Source organism: Mirounga leonina, unplaced genomic scaffold (assembly GCF_011800145.1).
Source record: "Mirounga leonina isolate KUSES-001 unplaced genomic scaffold, KU_Mleo_1.0 Mir_167, whole genome shotgun sequence".
NCBI lineage: Eukaryota > Metazoa > Chordata > Mammalia > Carnivora > Phocidae > Mirounga > Mirounga leonina.
In genome coordinates, this window is record NW_023270422.1 from 2,392,308 (window position 1) to 2,410,926 (window position 18,619).

General features: G+C 40.6%; 1 protein-coding gene across 1 annotated transcript; it reads right to left on the minus strand.

Moving 5' to 3' along the window:
- Window positions 1-15,897: 15,897 nt before the first annotated feature.
- MC5R (melanocortin 5 receptor) lies at window positions 15,898-17,804 on the minus strand. The gene has a single exon (XM_035013786.1). The coding sequence runs from the start codon at window positions 17,338-17,340 to the stop codon at window positions 16,363-16,365; it is 978 nt and encodes a 325-aa protein (XP_034869677.1). The 5' UTR covers window positions 17,341-17,804; the 3' UTR covers window positions 15,898-16,362.
- Window positions 17,805-18,619: the final 815 nt, after the last annotated feature.

Genomic DNA, 18,619 nt, shown 5'->3' on the forward strand with positions numbered 1-18,619 from the left:
CTCTATCCAGCTAGGCTGTCATTGAAAATTGAAGGAGAGATAAAAAGCTTCCAAGACAAACAAAAACTGAAGGAATTTGCAAACACCAAATCAGCCCTACAGGAAATCTTGAAAGGGTCCTCTAAGCAAAGAGAGAGCCTAAAAGCAACATAGACCAGAAAGGAACACAGACAACATACGGTAACAGTCACCTTACAGGCAATACAATGGCACTAAATTCCTATCTTACAATAGTTACCCTGAATGTAAATGGGCTCAATGCCCCAATCAAAAGACACAGGCTATCAGACTGGACTAAAAAACAAGACCCATCGATATGCTGTCTGCAAGAGACTCATTTTAGACCCAAAGACACCCCCAGATTGAAAGTGAGGGGGTGGAAAACCATTTACCATCCTAATGGACACCAAAAGAAAGCTGGGGTGCAATCCTTATATCAGACAAATTAGATTTTAAACCAAAGACTGTAATAAGAGATGAGGAAGGACATATATCCTACTTAAAGGGTCTATCCTACAAGAAGATCTAACAATGGTAAATATCTATGCCCCTAATATGGGAGCAGCCCATATAAGGCAATTAATAACAAAAGCAAAGAAACACATCGAGAACAATACAATAATAGTGGGGGACTTTAACACCCCCCTCACTAAAATGGACAGATCGTCTAAGCAAAAGATCAACAAGGAAATAAAGACTTGAAATGACACACTGGACCAAATGGACTTCACAGACATATTCAGAACATTCCACCCCAAAGCAACGGAATACACATTCTTCTCAAGTGCCCATGAAACATTCTCCAGAATCGATCACATCCTAGGTCATAAATCAGGTCTCAACCAGTACCAAAAGATTGGGATCATTCCCTGCTTATTTTCAGACCACAATGCTTTGAAACTAGAACTCAATCAGAAGAGGAAAGTCAGAAAGAACTCAAATACACGGAGGCTAAGGAGCATCCTACTGAAGAATGAATGGGTAAACCAGGAAATTAAAGAAGAATTTAAAAATACATGGAAACCAAAGAAAATGAAAACACAACTATTCAAAATCTTTGGGCTGCAGCAAAGGCAGTCCTAAGAGGAAAGTATATAGCAATACAAGCCTTTCTCAAGAAACAGGAAAGGTCTCAAGTACACAACCTAACCCTACACCTAAAGAAGCTGGAGAAAGAACAGCAAATAAAGCCTAAACCCAGGAGGAGAAGAGAAATCATAAAGATCAGAGCAGAAATCAAGGAAATAGAAACTAAAAGAACAGTAGAACAGATCAACGAAACTAGGAGCTGGTTCTTTGAAAGAATTAACAAGATTGATAAACCTCTGGCCAGACTTATCAAAAAGAGAAGAGAAATGACCCAAATCAACGAAATCATGAATGAAAGAGGAGAGATCACAACCAACACCAAAGAAATACAAACAATTATAAGACCATATTATGAGCAACTCTATGCCAGCAAATTAGATAACCTGGAAGAAATGGAGGCATTCCTAGAGATGTATCAACTACCAAAACTGAACCAGGAAGAAATAGAAAACCTGAACAGACTTATAACCACTAAGGAAATTGAAGCAGTCATCAAAAATCTCCCAAAAAACAAAAGCCCAGGCCAGATGGCTTCCCAGGGGAATGCTACCAAACATTTCAAGAAGAATTAATACCTATTCTTCTGAAACTGTTCCAAAAAATAGAAATGGAAGGAAAACTTCCAAAGTCATTTTATGAGGCCACCATTACCTTGATCCCAAAACCAGACAAAGACCCCATCAAAAAGGAGAATTACAGACCAATATCCCGGATGAACATGGATGCAAAAATTCTCACCAAAATACTAGCCAATAGGATCCAACAGTACATTAAAAGGATTATTCACCACGACCAAGTGGGATTTATCCCTGGGCTCAAGGTTGGCTCAACATCCACAAATCAATCAATGTGATACAATACATTAATAAAAGAAAGAACAAGAATCATATGATCCTCTCAATAAATGCAGAAAACGCATTTGACAAAGTACAGCATCCTTTCTTGATCAAAAGTCTTCAGAGTATAGGGATAGAGGGTACATACCTCAATATCATAAAAGCCATCTATGAAAAACCTACAGCGCATATCATTCTCAATGGGGAAAAACTGAGAGCTTTCCCCCTCAGGTCAGAAACGCGGCAGGGATGTCCACTATCACCACTGCTATTCAACATAGTATTGGAAGTCCTAGCCACAGCAATCAGACAACAAAAAGAAATCAAAAGCATGCACTTCAGCAAAGAAGAAGTCAAATTCTCACTCTTTGCAGATGATATGATACTCTATGGGGAAAACTCCAAAGACTCCCCCCCAAAACTGCTAGAACTCATACAGGAATTCAGTAAAGTGGCAGGATATAAAATCAATGCACAGAAGTCAGTGGCATTCCTATACACCAACAACAAGACAGAAGAAAGAGAAATGAAGGAGTCGATCCCATTTACAATTGCACCCAAAACCATAAGATACCTAGGAATAAATCTAACCAAAGAGACAATGGATCTGTACTCAGAAAACTATAAAATACTGATGAAAGAAATTGAGGAAGACACAAAGAAATGGAAAAACGTTCCATGCTCATGGATTGGAAGAACAAATATTGTGAAGATGTCAATGCTACCTAGAGCAATCTACACATTCAATGCAATCCCCATCAAACTACCATCCACTTTTTTCAAAGAAATGGAACAAATAATCCTAAAATTTGTATGGAACCAGAAAAGACACCGCATAGCCAGAGGAACGTTGAAAAAGAAAAGCAAAGCTGGCGGCATCACAATTCCAGACTTCCAGCTCTATTTCAAAGCTGTCATCATCAAGACAGTATGGTACTGGCACAAAAACAGACACATAGATCAATGGAACAGAATAGAGAGCCCAGAAATGGACTCTCATCTCTATGGTCAACTCATCTTTGACAAAGCAGGAAAGAATGTCCAATGGAACAAAGACAGTCTCTTCAACAAATGGTGTTGGGAAAATTGGACAGCCACGTGCAGAAGAATGAAACTGGACCATTTCCTTACACCACACACAAAAATAGACTCCAAATGGTTGAAAGACCTCAATGTGAGACAGGAGTCCATCCAAATCCTAAAGGAGAACACAAGCAGCAACCTCTTCGACCTCAGCCACAGCAACTTCTTCCCAGAAACATCGCCAAAGGCAAGGGAAGCAAGGGCAAAAATGAACTATTGGGTCTTCAACAAGATAAAAAGCCTTTGCAAAGCAAAGGAAACAGTCCACAAAACCAAAAGACAACTGACAGAATGGAAGAAGATATTTGCAAATGACATATCAAATAAAGGGCTAGTATCCAAAATCTATAAAGAACTCATCAAACTCAACACCCAAAGAACAAAGAATCCAATCAAGAAATGGGCAGAAGACATGAACAGACATGTTTCCAAAGAAGACATCCAAATGGCCAACAGACAGACACATGAAAAAGTGCTCAATATCGCTCAGCATCAGGGAAATCCAAATCAAAACCTCAATGAGATACTACCCTCACACCTGTCAGAATGGGTAAAATTAACAAGTCAGGAAATGAGAGATGTTGGCGGGGATGCGGAGAAAGGGGAACCCTCCTACACTATTGTTGGGAATGCAAGCTGGTGCAGCCACTCTGGAAAACAGTATGGAGGTTCCTCAAAAAGTTGAGAATAGAGCTACCATACGATCCAGCAATTGCACTACTGGGTATTTACCCCAAATATACAAATGTAGCGATCCAAAAGGGTACGTGCACCCCCATGTTTATAGCAGCAATGTCCACAATAGCCAAACTGTGGAAAGAGCCAAGATGTCCATGGACAGATGAATGGCTAAAGAAGATGTGGTACATAAATACAATGGAATATTATGCAGCCATCAAAAGGAATGAGATCTTGCCATTTGCAACGACATAGATCGAACTGGAGTGTGTTATGCTGAGCGAAATAAGTCAATCAGAGAAAGACATGTATCATATGACCTCACTGATATGAGGACTTTTTAATCTCAGGAAACAAACTGTGGGTTACTGGAGTGGGGGTTGGGGTGGGAGGGTTGGGATGGGTGGGAGATAGACACTAGGGAGGGTATGTGCTATGGTGAGCGCTGTGAATTGTGCAAGACTGTTAAATCACAGATCTGTACCTCTGAAGCAAATAATACATTATATGTTAAAAAAAAAGAAGAAGAAGAAGAAGAGAGCAGGAGGGGAAGAATGAAGGGGGGAAATGGGAGAGGATACGAACCATGAGAGACGATGGACTCTGAAAAACGAACTGAGGGTTCTAGAGGGGAGGGGTGTGGGCGAATGGGTTAGCCTGGTGATGGGTGTTGAGGAGTGCATGTTCTGCATGGAGCACTGGGTGCTATGCACAGACAATGAATCATGGAACACTACATGTAAAACTAATGATGTAATGTATGGTGATTAACATAACAATAAAAAATTAACAAAAAGATATAGAACATTGCAGTTTGCATTCAAGATATTTTTTATTAGTTTTTAAGCAATGAGGTTTTGGGGAAAATTCTCTCCTAGTCACTTTAACTAGCTGGTCAGAGGGTTAGATGGAAGATAGGTCATAAACGTGAGATAATGTTCACTGTTACCTGCTGGCAGAAAAAAGTTTGACCATTAACTCTGAAGGGCCACCAAATGTTGAACAGATGAATGGACACCTCAGGGACTCTGCCCATCTACTCTGACCCGGGTTATGGTCTTTGACCAATTGCTTTGCACTCTCTAGTTAAGAGTCAAGGTAAGAAGAAAGACAATAGAACATGATGAAGGTGCCAAGGGAAGTAGGACTCCTATGACTCCTTAATGTTGCAAAGGCTCTTGTCCTGGGTGTGGCCACGTGTTTGTTAAGAACCACAGTTGGAACCAGGCACTGAATTCTGGACAACCTCCTGTTTTTCTGCTTTGCACAGAAGATGGATCCTGCTGGCCCTGAAATGTAGCTCAAATAGATTTCTCATTCAATTATCTATCTCCACTTCTTCCCAAAAATCCAAAGAAATGACAGTAAAAAAGTATAAAAAGGAATGAATTCATAAAAGCACTGAGAGCAAGATAGGAGATGTTGGAGGACTAAAACTTGTGATGAATTTAGAGAGCTGGGAGTTGGATAGGTTATACTGACAGTTAAACAGACTAAGGAGCTATTCCTTATGTTCCACATATGAGTGAAGCCATATAATTGTCTTTCTCTGCTTGACTTATTTCACTTAACATAATCCCCTCCAGTTCCATCTATGTTGATGCAAATGGTAGGTATTCATCTTTTCTGGTGGCTGAGTAATATTCCATTGTATATATGTCACATCTTCTTTACCCATTCATCTGTTGAAGGGCATCTCAGCTTCTTCCCACAGTTTGGCTATTGTGGACATTGCTGGTATGAACATTGGGGTGCATGTGCCCCTTCTTTTCACTACATGCTCTATTTTTAACATCCTAAGGAACCTCCACACTGTTTTCCAAAGTGGCTGTACCAACTTGCATTCCCACCAAAAGTGTAAAAGGGTTCCCCCCTTCTCCAATTTATTGCCAACATTTATGGTTTCCTGACTTGTTAATTTTTGCCATTCTAAATGGTGTAAGGTGGTATCTCAATGTGGGTTTTTTTTTTATTCTTATGTTAATCCCCATACATTACATCATTAGTTTTAGATGAAGTGTTCCATGATTCATTGTTTGTGCACAACACCCACTGCTCCATGCAGAATGTGCCCTCCTCAATACCCACCACCAGGCTAACCCATCCTCCCACACCCCTCCCCTCTAGAACCCTGTTTGTTTTTCAGAGTCCATCGTCTCTCATGGTTCGTCTACCCCTCTGATTTCCCCCACTTCATACTTCCCCTCCCGCTACCTTCTTCTTCTTCTTTTTTTTTTTCCTTAACATATATTGCATTATTTGTTTCAGAGGCACAGATCTGAGATTCAACAGTCTTGCACAATTCACAGCGCTTACCAGAGCACATACCCTCCCCAGTGTCTATCACCCAGCCACCCCATCCCTCCCACCCCACCCCCCACTCCAACAACCCTCAGTTTGATTCCTGCGATTAAGAATTCCTCATATCAGTGAGATCATATGATACATGTCTTTCTCTTTTTGACTTATTTCACTCAACATAATACCCTCCAGTTCAATCCACGTCGTTGCAAATGGCAAGATCTCATTCCTTTTGATGGCTGCATAATATTCCATTGTATATATATATACCACCTCTTCTTTAGCCATTCATTTGTCGATGGACATCTTGGCTCTTTCCACAGTTTGGCTATTGTGGACATTGCTGCTATAAACATCGGGGTGCACATACCCCTTCGGATCCCTACTTTTGTATCTTTGGGGTAAATACCCAGTAGTGCAATTGCTGGATCATATGGTAGCTCTATTTTCAACTTTTTGAGGAATCTCCATACAGTTTTCCAGAGTGGCTGCACCAGCTTGCATTCCCACCAACAGTGTAGGAGGGTTCCCCTTTCTCCGCATCCCCGCCAACATCTGTCGTTTCCTGACTTGTTAATTTTACCCATTCTGACTGGGGTGAGGTGGTATCTCATTGAGGTTTTGATTTGGATTTCCCTGATGCTGAGCGATATTGAGCACTTTTTCATGTGTCTGTTGGCCATTTGGATGTCTTCTTTGGAGAAATGTCTGTTCATGTCTTCTGCCCATTTCTTGATTGGATTCTTTGTTCTTTGGGTGTTGAGTTTGATGAGTTCTTTATAGATTTTGGATACTAGCCCTTTATCTGATATGTCATTTGCAAATATCTTCTCCCATTCTGTCAGTTGTCTTTTGGTTTTGTTGACTGTTTCCTTTGCTTTGCAAAAGCTTTTTATCTTGATGAAGTCCCACGAGTTCATTTTTGCCCTTGCTTCCCTTGCCTTTGGTGATGTTTCTAGGAAGAAGTTGCTTCAGCTGAGGTCAAAGAGGTTGCTGCCTGTGTTCTCCCTTAGGATGTTGATGGACTCCTATCTCACATTGAGGTCTTTCAACCATTTGGAGTCTATTTTTGTGTGTGGTGTAAGGAAATGGTCCAGTTTCATTCTTCTGCATGTGGCTATCCAATTTTCCCAACACCATTTGTTGAAGACACTGTCTTTGTTCCATTGGACATTCTTTCCTGCTTTGTCGAAGATGAGTTGACCATAGAGTTGAGGGTCCATTTCTGGGCTCTCTATTCTGTTCCATTGATCTATGTGTCTGTTTTTGTGCCAGTACCATGCCGTTTTGATGATGACAGCTTTGTAATAGAGCTTGAAGTCCGGAATTGTGATGCCGCCGGCTTTGCTTTTCTTTTTCAACATTCCTCTGGCTATGCGGTGTCTTTTCTGGTTCCATACAAATTTTAAGATTATTTGTTCCATTTCTTTGAAAAAAATGGATGGTAGTTTGATGGGGATTGCATTGAATGTGTAGATTGCTCTAGGTAGCATTGACATCTTCACAATATTTGTTCTTCCAGTCCATGAGCATGGAACGTTTTTCCATTTCTTTGTGTCTTCCTCAATTTCTTTCATCAGTATTTTATAGTTTTCTGAGTACAGATCCTTTGTCTCTTTGGTTAGATTTATTCCTAGGTATCTTATGGTTTGGGTGCAATTGTAAATGGGATGGACTCCTTAATTTCTCTTTCTTCTGTCTTGTTGTTGGTGTATAGGAATGCCACTGACTTCTGTGCATTGATTTTATATCCTGCCACTTTACTGAATTCCTGTATGAGTACTAGCAGTTTTGCGGGGGGAGTCTTTTGGGTTTTCCACATAAAGTATCATATCATCTGCAAAGAGTGAGAGTTTGACTTCTTCTTTGCCACTTTGGATGCCTTTGATTTCTTTTTGTTGTCTGATTGCTGTGGCTAGGACTTCCAATACTATGTTGAATAGCAGTGGTGATAGTGGACATCCCTGCCGTGTTCCTGACCTGAGGGGGAAAGCTCTCAGTTTTTCCCCATTGAGAATAATATTTGCTGTAGGTTTTTCATAGATGGCTTTTATGATATTGAGGTATATACCCTCTATCCCTATACTCTGAAGACTTTTGATCAAGAAAGGATGCTGTACTTTGTCAAAAGCTTTTTCTGCATCTATGGAGAGGATCATATGATTCTTGTTCTTTCTTTTGTTAATGTATTGTATCACGTTGATTGATTTGCGGATGTTGAACCAACCTTGCAGCCCAGGGATAAATCCCACTTAGTCATGGTGAATAATCCGTTTAATGTACTGTTGGATCCTATTGGCTAGTATTTTGGTGAGAATTTTTGCATCCATGTTCATCAGGGATATTGGTCTGTAATTCTCCTTTTTGATGGGGTCTTTGTCTGGTTTTGGGATCAAGGTAATGGTGGCCTCATAAAATGACTTTGGAAGTTTTCCTTCCGTTTCTATTTTTTGGAATAGTTTCAGAAGAATAGGTATTAATTCTTCTTGAAATGTTTGGTAGCAATCCCCTGGGAAGCCATCTGGCACTGGGCTTTTGTTTTTTGGGAGATTTTTGATGACTGCTTCAATTTCCTTAGTGGTTATATGTCTGTTCAGTTTTCTATTTCATCCTGGTTCAGTTTTGGTAGTTGATACATCTCTAGGAATGCATCCATCTCTTCCAGGTTATCGAATTTGCTGGCATAGAGTTGCTCATAATATGTTCTTATAATTGTTTGTATGTCTTTGGTGTTGGTTGTGATCTCTCCTCTTTCATTCATGATTTTGTTGATTTGGTCCATTTCTCTTTTCTTCTCGATAAGTCTGGCCAGGGGTTTATCAATCTTGTTGATTCTTTCAAAGAACCAGCTCCTAGTTTCATTGATCTGTTCTACTGTTCTTTTGGTTTCTATTTCATTGATTTCTGTCTCATTTTTATGATTTCTCTTCTCCTGCTGGGTTTAGGCTTTATTTGCTGTTCTTTCTCCAGCTCCTTTAGGGGTAGGGTTAGTTTGTGTACTTCAGACCTTTCTTGTTTCTTGAGAAAGGCTTGTATTGCTATATACTTTCCTCTTAGGACTGACTGCCTTTGCTGCATCCCAAAGATTTTGAACAGTTGTGTTTTCATTTTCATTGGTTTCCATGTATTTTTTTAATTCTTCTTTAATTTCCTGGTTGACCCATTCATTCTTCAGTAGGATGCTCTTTAGCCTCCATGTATTTGAGTTCTTTCCGACTTTCCTCTTGTGATTGAGTTCTAGTTTCAAAGCATTGTGGTCTGAAAATAGGCAGGGAATGATCCCAATCTTTTGGTACCGGTTGAGACCTGATTTAGGACCTAGGATGTGATCGATTCTGGAGAATGTTCCATGGGCACTAGAGAAGAATGTGTATTCCGTTGCTTTGGGGTGGAATGTTCTGAATATGTCTGTGAAGTCCATGTGGTCCAGTGTGTCATTTAAAGTCTTTATTTCCTTGTTGATCTTTTGCTTAGACGATCTGTCCATTTCAGAGAGGGGGGTGTTAAAGTCCCCTACTATTATTGTATTGTTGTTGATGTGTTTCTTTGCTTTTGTTATTATTTGCCTTATATAATTGGCTGCTCCCATGTTAGGGGCATATATATTTACAATTGTTAGATCTTCTTTTTGGATAGATCCTTTAAGTAGGATATAGTGTCCTTCCTCATCTCTTATTACAGTCTTTGGTTTAAAATCTAATTTGTCTGATATAAGGATTGCCACCCCAGCTTTCTTTTGGTGTCCATTATCATGGTAAATGGTTTTCCACCCCCTCACTTTCAATCTGGGGGTGTCCTTGGGTCTAAAATGAGTCTCTTGCAGACAGCATATCGATGGGTCTTGTTTTTTAGTCCAGTCTGTTAGCCTGTGTCTTTTAATTGGGGCGTTTAGCCCATTTACATTCAAGGTAACTATTGAAAGGTAGGAATTTAGTGCCATTGTATTGCCTGTAAGGTGACTGTTACCATATATTGTCTGTGTTCCTTTCTGGTCTATGTTGCTTTTAGGGTCTCCCTTTGCTTAGAGGACCCCTTTCAAGATTTCTTGTAGGGCTGGTTTTGTGTTTGCAAATTCCTTTAGTTTTTGTTCATCCTGGAAGCTTTTTATCTCTCCTTCAATTTTCAATGACAGCCTAGCTGGATAGAGTATTCTTGGCTGCATATTTTTCTCATTTAGTGCTCTGAATATATCCTGCCAATCCTTTCTGGCCTGTCAGGTCTCTGTGAATAGGTCTGTGGCCAATCTAATGTTTCTACCATTGTAGGTTACATATCTCTTCTCCCGAGCTGCTTTCAGGATTTTCTCTTTGTCTCTGAGACTCGTAAGTTTTACTATTAGATGTCGGGGAGTTGACCTATTTTTATTGATTTTGAGAGGGGTTCTCTGTGGTTCCTGGATTTTCATGCCTGTTTCTTTCCCGAAATTAGGGAAGTTCTCTGCTATAATTTGCTCCATTATACCTTTTGGCCCTCTCTCTCTCTTTCTTCTTCTTCTGGGATCCCAATTATTCTAATGTTGCTTCGTCTTATGGTATCGCTTATCTCTCGAATTCTGCCCTCGTGATCCAGTAGTTGTTTATCTCTCTTTTTCTCAGCTTCTTTATTTTCCATCATTTCATCTTCTATATTACTGATTCTCTCTTCTGCCTCATTTATTCTAGCAGTTAGCGTCCCCATTTTTGATTGCACCTCATTAATAGCCTTTTTGATTTCTACTTGGTTGGATTTTAGCTCTTTTACTTCTCCAGAAAGGGTTTCTCTAATAACTTCCATATTTTTTTCAAGCCCAGCTAGTATCTTTAAAGTGATGATTCTGAACTCTAGATCTGACATTGTACTAATGTCTGTATTGAGTAGGTCCTTGGCAGTCGGTACTACCTCTTGTTCTTTTTGTTGAGGTGATTTTTTCCGTCTTGTCATTTTGTGCAGAGGAGAATAGATTAATGAGAGAACAAAATGCTAGCAGAGTAACCACGTCCCCAGAAAATATACTCTAAACAAATCAGAAAAGACCTGAAGCAGTGGGATAAGAAAGGGAAAGAGAAAAAAGAAAAAGAAAAAAAAAGATAAAGATAAAAACAAAAACAAACAAAACAACAACAACAAAAGGAAAACCAGAATGTGATCAATTATGATCTATATGTTATATAGATCAGTGCCACACACTAGATTTGGGGTGTATTTTGGTCTTTTAGAAGAAAGTGCCTCCCAACATTTTAAAGAAAGAAAAACTTATATATGTACAAAAATAAGGGTTGATATGATGAAGGGATGGAATATGACTGTAAAAATGGAAATTATAAAAAATGTTATAAAAGGAATTGATAAGAAGTTGTTTGAAAAAAGAAAGAAGAGGATTTAAAAAAAGAAAAAAGAAAAAGAGAAAAAAAAAGGGAGAGGATGTGATCAGGCAGGGGAATAGAAAGCACCATATACTAGAGATTTAGGGTATATTTTAATCTGTTAGAAGAAACTATCTCAAAATTTTAAAAAGAGAACAACTTATATATATAAGCCAAAAATATGGGTAACTACTATGAAGGGATAGAATGACTCTAAAAATGAAAAATAAAAATGTTTTCTTTTTTTAAAAAAGGGATTGATATGATGTTGGTTGAAAAAGGGAAAAAGAAAAATTCAAAAAGAAATAAAAAGACAAAAAGACAGTTAAAAAAAATTAACTTTAAAAGACTAAAGAATCATGGTAAACAAGCCATGAATTCTATGTGCAGTAGTCCCCTAGCGCTGGAGTTCTGCCGTTCTCATTGATCGGTAAACTTGGTCTTGGCTGGCTGTTCTCGCTGATCTTTTGGGGAGGGGCCTGTTGCCGTGGTTTCCAAATGTCTCTGCCGGAGGCGGAATTGCCCCGCCCTTGCCCCTCCCGGCTAAGTAATCTGCTCGGGTTTGCTCTCCGGGGTTTTTGTTCCCTGTGAGTTTTCCGTACAGCTTTGGAGGCGGAGAGTGAAAATGGCGGCCTCCCAATCTCCGCTCCGGAGGAGCCGAGAACTCGGGGCCCGCTCCTCAGTGAGCCCCCAGAGAAAAGCCGTCAGTCACTCCTGTCTCCCCAGTCTGCAGCTGCACTCCGTGCTCACCCGGCCTGCGACCGCGCGCCTCTATCTCTGGCACCCGACCCCGGGTGGAGTCTCCAAACCCAGTAGATCCCTGTGGTGCACTCCCACGCGGCTCCTCCCGGGGGAGGAAGGTGAGTCTCCCCGGATCTGCCGCTTGTTGGGTCCCTGCTGGAGGACCAGGGGCCCGACTGTGCCGTGGATCACGGTTTATGGCCACCCCGAGCTGAGAGCCTGTGCCTGGGCTCCGCCTCTGCAGCCGGCTTCCCTGCTCCGTTACCTGGGAGCTCTGCCACACTCAGGCACCCCCGGTCTTTCTGTGACCCCGAGGGTCCTGAGACCACACTGTCCCGGAGGGTTCCACCCCTCGTTTAGCCACCAAAGTGACGTCCCTCAGCGGAGCAGACTTTTAAAAGTTCCGATTTTGTGCTCCATGGTTCTATCACTTGCCAGAAGCAGCCGACGGAGGCCCCTCCCCCGCCGTCTATCCTCCAGAATATCGCCTCGGATTCACTTCTCCGCACGTCCTACCTTCCAGAAAGTGGTCGCTTTTCTGATGAGAGAGTTGTTGCTCTTCTTTTCTTCAATCTCCTGTTGAGTTTGTAGGTGTTCAGAATGGTTTGATCCCTATCCAGCTGAATTCCTGAGAGGAGACGAAATCCAGGTCTCCTTCTCCTCCGCCATATTGCTCCGCCCCCTCAATGTGGTTTTGATTTAAATTTCCCTCATGGCTTCTGCCCATTTTTTGATTGGATTATTTGTTTTTTGGGTGTTGAGTTTGAGAAATTCTTTATAGATTTTGGGTATCAACCCTTTATCTGAATTGTCATTTGCAAATATCTTCTCCCATCCATTGGTTGCCTCTTAGTTTTGTTGACTATTTCCTTTGCTGTGCAGAACCCTTTTATCTTGATGAAGTCCCAAAAGTTCATTTTTGCTTTTGTTTCCCTTGCCTTAGAGACCTGTCTTGCAAGAAGTTGCTGTGGCTGAGGTTGAAGAGGTTACTGCCTATGTTCTCCTCTAGGATTTTGATGGATTCCTGTCTCACATTGAGGTCTTTCATCCATTTTGAGTTTATCTTTGTGTATGGTGTAAGGGAATGGTCCAGTTTCATTCTTCTATATGTAGCTGTCCAAATCTCCCAGCACCATTTATTGAAGAGACTGTTTTTTTCCATTGGATATTCTTTCCTGCTTTGTTGAAGATTAGTTGATCATAGAGTTGAGGGTCCATTTCTGGGTTTTCTATTCTGTTCCATTGATCTATATGTCTGTTTTTGTGCCAGTACCATGCTGTCTTGGTGATCACAGCTTTGTAATATAGCTTAAAGTCAGGCATTGTGATGCCCCCAGGTTTGTTTTCCTTTTACAACATTCCCCTGGTGATTTGGGGTCTTTTTTGGTTCCATACAAACTTTAGGATTGTTTGTTCCAGCTCTGTGAAAAATATCAGTGATACTTTGATAGGGATGGAATTGAAAGTGTAGATTGCTCTGGGGAGCATAGATATTTCAACGACGTTTATTCTTCCAATCCATAAGCATGGAATGTTTTTCCATCTCTTTGTGTCTTCCTCAACTTCTTTCATAAATGTTATGTAGGTTCTAGAGTATAAATCCTTTACCTCTTTGGTTAGGTTTATTCCTAGGTATTTTGTGGTTTTTGGAGCTATTGTAAATGGAATTGATTCCTTAATTTCTCTTTCTTCCATTACATTGTTAGTGTACAGAAATGCAACTGACTTTTGTGCATTGATTTTGTATATTGCCATGTTGCTGAATTGCTGTATGAGTTCTAGCAATTTGGGGGTGGAGTCTTTTGGGTTTTCAACATAAAGTATCATGTGTGAAGAGAGAGAGTGACTTCTTCCTTGTCAATCTGAATGCCTTTTATTTCTTTTTGTTGTGTGATTCCTGAGGCTAGGACTTCTAGTACTATGTTGAACAATAGTGGTGAGAGTCGGCATCCTTGTCATGTTACTGACCTTAAGGGAAAAGCTCTCAGCTTTTTTCCCAATGAGAATGATATTCGCTGTGGGCTTTTTATAGATGGCTTTTATGATACTGAGGTATGTGGAGAGGACTTTGTGCTGGGAGTCCAGGGATTGGCTCATTTACAGATATTTACCATGTCATTATATACATGTATTCTTTCCAAATGAAGACACATCTGAACACTAGTTATTTCTGTCTCATTTATGGAGGTTAAGACATTTGAGCATTTCCTTAAAGACCTTTATAGAAAGGTCAGACCTTGTTTGAAGCCATGAAGCACCAGAGCAGAGTTAGTCTAACTAGAACTGGGTTCCCAGGTGGAGCCAATATAAACCACTAGAGCTGAAATTTGGTCCTACCCAAGGATGGAAGTCCTAGTGACCTCAGTTAGCACTCGGTGAGTGCTCCCAGGCAATCTGCTATTGGGCAGCAGATTAAGTACACATTTGTTTAGCACCAATAACAAACATCAACTAAGGGCTTACTCTGTACTAGAAATGGTAAAGACAACAGGGCCACAGAGATGAGCACATGGGCCATGGGGCCAACTTTCACAGAACCTAGACTCCTGAGATGTCCCATGCAAACATGGACTGCAGGTTCCCATCATAATTATGTAGAGATCACTTACATGCATGAATATACCCAGGAATGTTCAGCTAAAATGATTTGAAGAGCTTGCTATCCTTTCACACCTAAGTTGTCAACAGCCTGCTTATTTGCCATTTTCCAAAGATTTAGATGTTTTATGCACTTTCCTGCTTATGCCAGAAATGGTTTTTGTTTTTGTTTTCTGGACTCTGAGCTGCCAAGGGTGGGGATCTTGTCTATGAGTTATTTGTGTGAACTATACCCAGGAAGTTCCTCTGCCCCCATAGACTTCAACAGCTCATCAATGTGTGACCCTATTTACTTTATTTATACTATTTCCTTCACTGAGAACAGTCTAGACATGAATACCCAAAACAAAAAGGAAGCTATAAATACCAAAAAATAATAGAATAGAATATGAGAGCTGTAAGGACCAAGCTCTTCACTTCAGATAAGAACACTGAAACCAAGCAGTTAGAAATATGCCAAGGTAACAGAACTGCTCTGTGGCAAAGCAGGCCTCCTAGTTTCTGGGCCACAGCTCCAACTACTGACCAGTGACCACTACCCTCTACATCCTCCCCTAGTATTTATCCCACCTGCAACATTTCTTTAAAATAAATATTAAATCTTTGTGGTGCTTCACATTTTTCAAGGTGTTCTCACATTTTTTTCATGCAGTTCTAATGACCATCCTGTGAGATCAGCCCAGATGTAAAACCTGAAATGAGATGATTAAGGTGACATTGCCTGTTGGTGGCAGAGTCAAGACCTGAATTCAAATTTTCTCCCTCCCTTCTACATTGAAGAAGACAGGACTCCCTGCATTAGATAGGCACCTGACCTCCAGCTGCTGGAGTCAGATTGTAATGTGCAAAGTATATGGTGAGGGGATTTCAGAATCCAAGACAGATTCTGTCTGAAAAGGTCAAAGATAACTTGGCTATGGGCATGTGCTACATGGAGGATGGGGGGCACCTAGAGCCCCTGACATGACCCCAAAACACTCATTTGGAAACCCTAGACTGAGTCAGAATAAGACACAGAGACTTTTCACACCACATGAGGCAAGGTTTGTAGCATGAAGGTTTATGTCTGGGCAGGACAAAAACATGATTGACAGAAGTATAATTAAGGAAATTCCATCCTTGGACAATTATGGACATAAGTTGTAAAATAAAAAGTTTTGGAAAAGAGAGCTGTAGAGACATCCCATAACAAATGAACTAGAAATTGCAAATAGAAAGAATTTGGCCACTTAATTCTACACCAGGAGCATCAAGCAATATTATGAAACTGATCCTGGGGAAAGAAAGCAATCACACAGCTTTTTTTTTTTTCAGTTATAATTTCAGTTATAGCTGTTCCTCATGCAGAGACCCGCATCCAGGGTGTTTTATCTTCCCTGAGCACACACTTACTAGATGGAGGATAGATCGGACCACCAGAAATTGGTGGGAACAGGAGGAAAAGTAGGAGGAAAACAGGACAGTAAGAAATTGTCACAGACCATTCCCAAAATGGATAAGCAGCATGTGCATGTCTGACCCAACAACTGCCACAGGGGAAAATAAGTGCAGTGCAAATTCAAGATGGAAAAACAATAAACAGAATGCATGGTTTTGATTTCTAGCTCTCTGGCTTACTCCTCGGCTGTACCAGCTGATTTTGTCATAATGTAAATCAAGGATAAAAGAGAGCCACAGAGAGAAGAACTTTTTGTTTAATACCTGCCAGGAAACCTACAGGGTATTCTGAAACCATGGCAACAAATAATCTCTTTAAAGGACTTCCTCATCTCCTGGCTGCGGAAAGCATATATCAGAGGATCAATCACAGAATTACACATGATGAGTATGAGGTACATATTAAAGTAAGACATAAAGCAAGAACAGTAGAGGTTCTGGGGACAAGAAATCATCAAAATGAGATGGAGAAAGAATGGAGCCCAGCACACGATGAAAATGCCTAACAGCATGGTCAGGGTGACAGCACCTTTCATGCTGGTCATTTGCCGCACAGAGCTGTATCCACGCAGAGCTGTTATCTGTTTGACATGAGTCCGTGCCAGGAGGAACATGTGTATATACAGAGACACCATGAGGAACAACATGGTGAAGAACATGGAGATGAGGCAAATGATTACATAAGTGGATTCATAGTAAATGATGAAAACAATACCACAGCTTGTGCAAAAGGTCCAGATACACATGATAATCACCCCAGAACGCTTTACTGTCATAATGTGGTGGTAGCGCAGAGCATAGAAGATGGTGACATACCTATCCACTGCAATGGCCAGCAAACTGCACATGGAGGCCACCACAGAAATGCAGATCATGGAGTCAAACACATTGTCAATGTGACGTACAGAGGCATCTGCTATCATCAGGTGCTTATTATTTATTAAGTATATGGTGATGGTCTCCCATGTGTTAGACATGCTCACTAGCATGTCAGCTACTGCTAAACTGCACACAAAGAAATACATGGGGGAGTGCAAGTTCTTGTTCTTCACTATGGCACCTATGACCAAGATGTTCTCCAAGAGGCTGATGAGACCCAGAGTCAGGAACACCTCAACAGCAATGCCCATCTCTTCGCATGATGAAGACTTGTTCTTGACATTTGGTCCTGAAAGGTTGCCTTCTGTGGCATTCAGGTTGAGATCCAAGAAAAGCAGGTGAAATGAGGAATTCATTGCTCTTCTTCTTGGCAACAAATTTACTGTAAAACAGGTTTTAATTCATGATTCAGAGAGGTGAACAGTCTACCAAAGAAGTACGACAGCATGCCAAAAGCATGCAAACGTAAGAACGAGGTCAAATGGACTCAAAGCATTAGCATGAGGCTGGTGTGCCCCAGTCTGTCTGGATCCCTGGAATCGTGTCCCTCCAACACACAGGCTTAGAATTTTCACCAGCCTCCTCTGCCTTCCTTACTTTGGGCTCCCATTCTTTCACATACCTCTTACTGGAGTGACCATACATTTCAGTGTGCCCAGGACAGTTTCACTTTTTATGCTTGTTGTCCTAGCACCCAAGTTTGCTCTCAAATACTGAACTCACAATCTACAAAGTTCCTTGCAGTCTGAGTTTTACATTTCTGACGCTACTGCACTGCATTTTTCTCAAGTGAGCACAGATTTCTGAAGGATTGACAGGCCCTCTTTCTCTCTTAAGAAAGAAAGATAGGTGCCTTCTCAACATTTGTCCTCACACTTCTTTTTTTATATATATTAAATATTTTTAAATTATTTAAATTGAATTAGCCAAGGTATAGTACATCATTGGTTTTTGATATCACACTTCTAAAATCCACTAGGACTCAGTCCCCCTAGATGTAACTGAGACTAGCCACAGTGATCTGTTAATTTGAGCATAACCACATACAAAAAGTTACTGTCTTCAATGTGTAAATTTAAGTTGCACACATGTATTAAAATTGGAGCTCACAGAATGTTGTTTTTCTTTAATATTTTCCCTGACTTCTGCATTTGAAATTCCACAAAGTCTGATTGACAGATAGTCTCATAAATTCCACAGAAGCACAGTACAAAGTAACAAGGGATTTAAATTTGCCAGATACTAGAGCAAGATACTTCACTCCTTTGTTGCTCAAATTCTCTCCCATGATTTATATTCAAAAATGCCTTTGCCCTCCAAACTCAGAGCACATCTGGGGAGAGAGCTACAATATCTGTCAGCATTCTCATCATCAATAAAAAGTATTTATTAACCTGTAATCACTTGCTATTTATGTCTAGTTCTATCTCAAAGATATCGACAAATTATATTATATTAAACATCATATCAAGCTGTTTAAATATCCAATTAACTCTCTTCCACATGTAAGTTAGGCATGATTTTCCATTCCTTTTGAGGCAATTTTAATAGAAAGTGTGGCTATTTACCAGTGCTCTCTCGCGCCTCTTCTCTTGCGCCGCAGCCCTTGGGCTCCTCACTGGGAATGCTGGCTCA

Excerpts from the sequence above, each read along its gene's own strand:
- MC5R (XM_035013786.1), bottom strand. The coding sequence starts at position 17,340 with ATGAATTCCTCATTTCACCTGCTTTTCTTGGATCTCAACCTGAATGCC.